This window comes from Styela clava, chromosome 9 (genome assembly GCF_964204865.1).
Source record: "Styela clava chromosome 9, kaStyClav1.hap1.2, whole genome shotgun sequence".
NCBI lineage: Eukaryota > Metazoa > Chordata > Ascidiacea > Stolidobranchia > Styelidae > Styela > Styela clava.
The window spans coordinates 13,756,036-13,764,552 of record NC_135258.1 but is presented as its reverse complement, the minus strand read 5'-3'; the positions used below and the strand labels follow the sequence as shown (position 1 = coordinate 13,764,552).

Here is an 8,517-nt window from a genome sequence, read left to right as displayed (position 1 = left end):
GGCAAATGTATCCTGCCACTCTCCCACACATATATATGTATAGTCATTTGAAGACGAGAAGTTGTTGACCTCAGAACCCGTTAGTTGACATCTACATAGTTTGCAGACAATTGCAAAAAAATGGTTTATGAAACAAGATATTGATATAAATCACGAATTGCTAATAATGAAAGTATACATTTATACGATATTCCTCCATCGTATTACTGGGATTTCAAAGCACAAGTCTTGTTATGGACTGAATACAGTATTAAATGAGTTCCTACGATCAACATTCCTGTATATTCATTACACGGGTTGTTTGTACGAAGAATTTTATAACTATTCAATCATACACAGATTTGAAACTAAAGAAGTCTGGTTTTAAGAATTGCATTGCCGAACAATACGAGCTTTTTCTGCACACTATTACATCATAATTGCGTCAAAATGCATGTTTTAATAAATGTTTCACGGACTATGCATTTATTTATTTAAATACAATGATTATATTAAAAATAGGTTACATTTCTGAATATGTTACATTTTTATGCATGCATTGAGTTGCCTAAGGCCTTGAATTTCCCTTTAGAATTATAAATTCCTACCAAATTTGTTAATTAGTCGTATGAGCCCCGGGCATGTACATCGATAAAATCTTTCTCACGTTAAACTGATGGTATTGCATATTTTCATGTTTTTGCATAAATAATAAACTCATAGGCAATGCATAAGATAGCCTATATTATGTTCACAAAGCAAGATTAGGAAAGTAGTGTTAGAGTAGATAATGTAAAGAATACGCCGGGGGGGGGGGGGCAATAAATCGTTTTTTATCAAAAATTTTGTTTAATTTCCCACCATGTCAGTTGCAACGGCTTGATTTTGCATACGTCTTTGTGTTCGATTATACAAGAATATCTCTCTATTCGGTTTTTAATTCTTAGTAGAATTTAATTTGGGTTCATGTTTCTTTAGTATTGCAAGTCAAATTCTATGGGTATATATATATATACGTCTTGCTCAAATTGACAGCGTCCCATACACTCCCTAATAAACTGGTACACTGCGACTGAAAAATAAATATCAATTTATCTCAGTCGATCTTCAAGTTTCTAGTAGTAAATACCAGTGTGAATGACTCTATATAAAAACGTTGATTTTTAATATTGTGTTACTTTATCGTGTTTTTAAAGATTGAAACAATATATAGAGCTTACATGTTATTATATAAATTGTGTGTGTATCCAAGAATGATATGGATACCGCGAAAGTGCTGCAGTTGTTTGCCAGTGTTTCGATTATGGTGAATGCTAATGGTTTGTATAGTTCAGAGGATTCTTGATTGTAGACTTTCGAAAGTTTTCAGGAAATTTTTAATACGAGCCATAACGAGAGATTATTGTTTTGTAGCTTTATTTATATAACTGTATAAATATTATATATATATAATTATTATATAGTTTATTTATTTATATTGTAGACTTTCCGAAAGTTTTCAGGAATTTTTTAATAAGAGCCGTAACGAGAAATTATTGTTTTGTAGCTTTATTTATATATATATATATATGATACTTGATTTATCTAGTTTTCTATATATATATATATATAATAGATTTAGCCAGACATTAGGAAACTAGATAGTTTTGAAAAGGGTGGTTCAAAGTTTTCGGGTCCGGGGGCCACAAAAATATTTTTGTATTGTTGGCGGGCCACAATAGTGCCAATATTGGGTAAACAGTGTACAAAACAAACGCTTTTATTGTGCAAACACACAAAAAACTTACTAAAACCTGCAAAAGTCTTTCTATATCTATATTTAGTGTAAGATTTCAAACTCTTGATACTGGAAAAGTGCTTCCGCAAATGTAAGTGTTTTTGAACATTTATAAAGCGAAATCTTAACTTTGGAACATGCTCCTTGATCACAAGATCAAGATTCTGAAATGCCGATTTAGATTATATTCTCTTGTCACCGACACAACATGACGACATATCAAGCAAGCATTGTGATATTTTTTCTCATATTCAGTTAAATATCTGTTTGAATTCGTCAGCTTTCTTCTCAAGCTCATGTTTACAAAATACCTTACAAATACCTGTATATTGATTGATTATCAAATTTGAGGTACAGAAGGGTAATTACTAAATTTTCTGACATATAGGCAGCATTTTTTGTAATACTGTTTAGGCTGGTTGCTAAAACACCCGGCATGAATTATATTGTTAGACCATAACATTAATATTTAGTTATCAGGCATAGCCAATCTAGGCTAATAGAATCCGCATTCGATTTTTAGTTTTCAACTTTAGTTTTCTATGATGCTAAAATTGTTAGCATACAAGGTAAGGCTAAAAAGAAACGGGACTGACGTCACAGATTGCGCAACACGATTAACCATCGGTAATCAACACTTTTGCAGTGTGGCGTAATATGTGTTCTTTGTTTAACAGCTGTTTTGACATAATATCGAAATTATTTTTGCTTTTCAGGATCCATAAGTGAATGTGATAAATTTCTTGTTGAAAAAAAATGCTGTGCGAGGTCTGATTGAGTTTTTTGGCGATAGGGGGTTCAATTAAAGAATGACGACTGAGCAAAGAATTAACATTAAATTTTGTGTCAAACTTGGAAAAACGGCGACTGAGACGTTGCAGATGTTGCGTGATGTTTATGGAGATTCTTCCATGTCCAGAACAAGAGTTTTTGAATGGCACAAGCGATTTGTGGAAGGCAGAGAGGATGTGGAGGCAGGGAGGAGGTCAGGGAGGCCTTGCACTTCCACTACTGATACCAACATCGAATAGGTTTGGCAGTTGGTTCGCAGTGACCGTCGCTTAACAATTTGCGTCATTGCTAACGAAATTGGGATGGACAAAGAAACGGTCCGCACCATTTTGGTTGACACTTTGGGAATGCGGAAGGTGTGTGCCAAAATGATGCCAAAGGCTCTTGAGTTGACTGAGGAGCAGAAAGCTCAACGATTGAATGCATGCCGAGTTGACATGGATTTTTCCAAGTTTGACACAAAATTTAATGTTAATTCTTTGCTTAATTGTTATTCTGCAATTGAACCCCCTATCGCCAAAAAACTTAATCAGACCTGGCACAGCATTTTTTTTTTCAACAAGAAATTTATCACATTCACTTATGGATCCTGAAAAGCAAAAATAATTGCGATATTGTGTCAAAACAGCTGTTAAACAAAGAACACATATTACGCCACACTGCAAAAGTGTTGATTACCGATGGTTAATCGTGTTGCGCAATCTGTGACGTCAGTCCCGTTTCATTTTAGCGGCACCTCGTATATTCCTGATTAAAATAATAGAAAGCCAGATAACAATTTAAGACTGCCAAGCACATGATTCATGATTCAATAAGGTAAAAGATTTTTCTGGTTAATTATTATGACGAAACAACAACAAATGCAATTTTTTTTTACTCTCCGAATGCGACACGGGTCACAGATAATGGCCGCGGACCTGGGTTTGGACCACCCTGGTTCAGAACATACCGAAAATAAAAATTCAAAATGATGAATATTATTTCATTGAACTGCTCAAGATAAATCTAATAATTTTTCACGAACTGTACATTTTTTTCAGCTCAGTTTATTGGAGCACCACCACCAACTCCAGGTACAATCAGGATAGTAATCTGCAGCTTGTTGTTTAATGTTTAATAGTAGCCCTATTAGTAGCGCTTTGAAATCGAGAAATATTTGTTTTGTATCTTTACATATATATATAATTGATTTATCTATTTTATCCTAAAAATAAGTTTAACCAGACATTAAGAAACATTATATTTTAGATAATCTGCAAGATTCGAAACTACTATTTTATTGAACTGCTACTGTAAGATCAAGATAGATTTAAAAATTTCTCACTATACTATCTTTTTCAGCTCAGTTTAAAGCACCGACCGCTGTTTGCTCAGTTTTACCGCCCGGCTCGAATAGACGATATTCGCCAATGAAGAGTAGTTATTCATCCGGTGATGTTATTACCGTCATATGCCTCAACGGCTTTAACATGAAGCGGTCCACTTGTAACAGCGGTCGATGGTTGCCAGAAATCCAAACGTGTTCACCCGTTCGTGAGTACACACTGCATAACACTTTATTTAGTATTTGTGAATTTGTATTTAACCATGAGCTTGTACGCCCGAAATATTCAGCATGATATTATATTCGTCTATTTACTCAATTCTTCAAAAACTGATGGTTTATCCTGAATAGGGAAAGTTCACGGGAGAAGAATTTAAAAACTGAAATCTCGAGAACTTCGCACAATGCTAACAAAAATTTTCATTACGAATTGTTTGGTGTTGCAAGCTTTTTCATATTACGTTAATTTGAATTCCAGAATCCGATTATATAAATCAGGGGTGTGCAAAGTGCGGTCCGTGGGCCAAATGCGGCCCGCAAAGGAAAATTGTGCGGCCTTCGGAGGCAACTGGAGAGCAGTTTAAAAAAAAATTAATATCAAAAGATACAAAAGCTAACTGAGTTTTGGTTCCAGCCTATCAGATGATTTTGTCTAACCCTAACCCAGAATAAGATTTGACAGCAAATTATTTGGAAATGAATCTTGGCGTATTTTACTGAAAACATCTCAACCAAGATAACTTTCCACATTTGAAAAAAGTCATGGCTTCAAATATGGCACTTTTCGGTAAAAGATTTTTTTCTAAAATGGGCGTCATTTCGAATTGCTAGCGCTTCATTTGAATTACCGTTTAAAAAAATGTATGCGTTTTAACTCATCATTTCTGCAAGGAACCCTAATGATGACATGAGATCAATAAAAAAAAGACATCATTTTGTGCCTGCAACTAATAGAAAGCTGAATTTGAAAAGTGTTAAATGTAGGTGCGGCCCGCGGTTTCACCCGGCTATTGATATTTGGCCCGCATGCGAAAAAGGTTGCACACCCCTGATATAAATCATGAAGTTCCAAATTAGATTTTGATATATGTCATATATACGTTTACACTTGCTAACTAACCACTTTTGAGCATTTAAACATATTTGCACCCTGGCCAAAATTGAAGCAATATCAATTGTAAGCATGTTTTTATGTGTATAATATATAGACCTAATTGTATATTTCATCTATTCTAGAACAAACTGCTTTTGGAGTACCGCCATCTCTTACAGGTATATATTTACATTTAAGTATATGCCGGGCATTTTATGATTTGTTAATGAATTTAGTAATTCGTTTAAATTACAAAAATATGAAACGAAAATGCTTTAATTTTATTCACCTCTGAATGTACGAATAACTAGATTACAATAAATTATCCACATCGTACAAAGAAGAGACGACGAAATTTATAACAAACTATATGTTTTATTTTGCACATCCATCTAAAAACACTATATAATAACAACATAATAAGTCGAATTATTGTTCACCATATTTCATTTTGCTTCTATTCAGGATTAGGACTTGTTGGTGGGATTACCCAATCACGTGAGTATTATGAATAGGACTCGACCGATACTGCCTTATTAAACCGATACCGATAGTTTTCTAAAACTAGGCCAATAACGATACCGATGTTTCCTCAATCTTCACATAAAAAGATGGCTACAACTAACAAGCAACACTCTGAGAATTCAGTGTTTTTCTTGCAAAAGCAATGAAACCTATAACAAAATGTTAAACTCATGCAATGATGACAAAACATTGCATAATGAGTACAATTACACCTTTTTTTGTGCATCAATCAACGTATTAAGAATGGCAATTTTCCAATAGTTTGTGTCAAATTTAAAGATTTGTGTCCGTGTGCCTATAAGTGGATATTTGGGGGTTTTAAACCAATGTAGGAGAATGTTCAGCTTTACTGCTTCGTGTGCCGAATTTTGGCCTGCTTTTGTTTGTCACAGGTCTGATTCACGGTTTAGGTCAACTTCGTCCAAAATCTAGGTTCAACTAAAATGTTCACTTCGACTCCAGGTCCTAATGACTGAAGTGTACAACAGCCATCAAAATGCAAGAGTTCAATTATTTGTCTTGGTATATAGATGGATAATACAGTAATTCATAAGAAATTACAAATTCCATTCAAAGAAGGTATTGCCATCATAAGGATCCCAAAACACCTGTTTCAGCTTTGAGTTGCCTGTACCATGTTCCTATGATAACTAACTCAACAGCTTCAAATCGATTCTATTTATAGAACTATCGTTTTCTAAATTGTCTCCTTTTTCTCCTTGTTCTCTCTCAAAAACGTCATGACCAATTATACCTTGTTATGATGACCATGCATGAAATGGCTAATCACGTGCCACCGGGCGGGCATTAGTAATGACATGTTTATCACAAAATGAAGGCGAGAGAAATATCGGAAAACCAATTAAGCCGGGAGCAAGAGTGGTCTGAGCTCGGAGCGCCGCCGCTTGCCCGATGAAAAACATCCCGTAAAGGTGGTTTCCGCTTTATGTACAGGTACCTAATTTTAGCGATTCGAAAATTAGCCGAAAAACGATTTGAATAATTTGCGATTCGATTCGATTTCGAATATTTGGTTCGCTTGGACAGCCCTAACACAACAATTCAGTGTACGTGAATTTGTAACACACTTTTCGCATATAATCCTGGACATGCATTTGATTCTTCTTCTCCTGTGGTATTACTTAGAATTGCAATTACAGGGTATGATATGTTTCAGAAAAACGATATTCAGCAAATTACAGGAGTCGTGTATAGAGTATTATTTTTATTCGGTCAAATTCTCCACTTGGTAGAGTATTGAAAATGATTCCCGGATCTACAGGAATAAGATGATGTCATTGTTACGAACTTATTGATAAAGCGAAATAAATATCGAATATTAGGAAGCTTATTATCGACCATTAAAAATCATCTTTCTATATATTTCTGATGTTGAAACAAAAAAAAAATTGTTTAATTTTTTTAAAGCATCCTACCAGCAAATTTCTCACTTATTGAATAAATCGTAAAATTAAATTTGTGTTTAGAAAAATAAGACATTCATTTTTCATAAGACTGTGCTGTTTTATGCGGCTACAAAACAACTCAAAACAAACTTTGGATCTGGTTAAAAAATTTTTTTACTTCAAATCCAATTCTGGCTTTAACGCCAGCTGTCCTAAACATAGTTAGACGTTTGCAAGCTTGTCGGAAGTCGAAAATTTCAACTCGGGGAGTTTTAAATCTTTATTCCTACTCCAACTATACACAGTTTTGATTTGTCATACTACACCTTGACAAATACAACTCGCTTTTTAACATGCATGAAACTCAGCCGTAGTTAAAGATGTGCAGTATTGTTAAGATTGTGTTTCATTTCATAATGTAACGCAACGCTGAGTCTTTTTTTCTATTTTGGGAATGTTTAAGCCGCCACAACCACCGTTTTCAGGTATATTGTTGGATTTTAAAAACAAAATGATTGAATGACTGTTTTAGTGTCGAGACCTTATCATCAATATTTGTATCATGCAACACATGACTTTAAGAAATAAGAAGAACGTGTATGCACGACCGCTTATGATTTGTTGAATCTAAGAGTTAATAAACAATGATTTGAAGTAGTCTCGATTTGTGTCACTTCGAAATATGCAAATATCTATCTTCTTTACGAAGTTTGAATTTATTTTTCACATTGTACAATAAAACGACGACCCAATATGCAACCAAATAAAATACATTGTGACGGCCTCCATGTTACGCACCATGTTCGTGCAGTTCAATACTTAACAATAGCAACAAAACAATTCTAACTTATCTCCAAATTCATTTCCTTTCTTTTATAGGACTTGGCACGATCAGCATATCCCGTGAGCATAGCCTATTTCTACCAGTTCTTAGAGTGCGGCAAAGTGTCAATCACTTTGCAAATTTCATTTTAGTAATATAAATTAAACAAGATTAATGTTATGCAGAACTAAATTTTTTAGCATTAGCAATTTTTGAATCATATGCGAATTTCAAAATTTAAAACTTGAATTCATAGCCAGGGCCGGATTCAGCATTAGGCCAGGTAAAAGATTGTTCCCAAATAAAAGCTGTTTAGAATTTTATAAAACTGGTATTTGTTTAATTTTTTAGTCAAGCAAATAATTTTTGTCCCAATTATTTACCGTATTGAAGGCTACAAAATGTATTTTAATGACGTCATTGTCCACGGCCTCAGAAAAGACGTAGCTCATGGCCATTCATAAGCTAAATCCGGCCCTATCCAATGGCTATCGCCGGTTTTTATACTAATTATCAGAATTTCTCTAGAATAACAGTGAACGTTTCTAAATCGACCCAAAATTGATTACGTTTTTAGTTTTTCCTCAAGAATGATTCCAACATATATATATATATATATATATATATATATATATATATATATACATATATTGTCCTTTGATGCAACTAATAACTACTCTATACCATTGTTTGATCTGATCAAAATCCTAAAGTTGGGTATTACGATTTTGTAAGTATGATGAATTATTTCGTACTAAATGACTGTTCGTTAAATTGGAATTCAAAACTAAATTTTCA

The 8,517-nt window shown here is 33.9% G+C and overlaps 1 protein-coding gene across 1 annotated transcript; it reads left to right on the top strand.

Moving 5' to 3' along the window:
- The first annotated feature begins 1,191 nt into the window (after positions 1-1,191).
- LOC120339265 (uncharacterized) lies at positions 1,192-5,261 on the top strand. The gene is made up of 4 exons (XM_078115953.1): positions 1,192-1,298; positions 3,589-3,621; positions 3,890-4,081; positions 5,109-5,261. Exons 1-4 carry the CDS (start codon positions 1,238-1,240, stop codon positions 5,258-5,260), a joined length of 438 nt encoding a protein of 145 aa, XP_077972079.1. The 5' UTR covers positions 1,192-1,237; the 3' UTR covers position 5,261.
- The last annotated feature ends 3,256 nt before the right edge of the window (positions 5,262-8,517 follow it).

Bases quoted from the DNA above. Each gene is read 5' to 3' on its own strand.
- LOC120339265 (XM_078115953.1), top strand. From the start codon at position 1,238: ATGGATACCGCGAAAGTGCTGCAGTTGTTTGCCAGTGTTTCGATTATG. The intron at 3,622-3,889 runs GTACAATCAGGA...TATCTTTTTCAG, and splicing joins AGCACCACCACCAACTCCAG to CTCAGTTTAAAGCACCGACC. The intron at 4,082-5,108 runs GTGAGTACACAC...CATCTATTCTAG, and splicing joins CCAAACGTGTTCACCCGTTC to AACAAACTGCTTTTGGAGTA.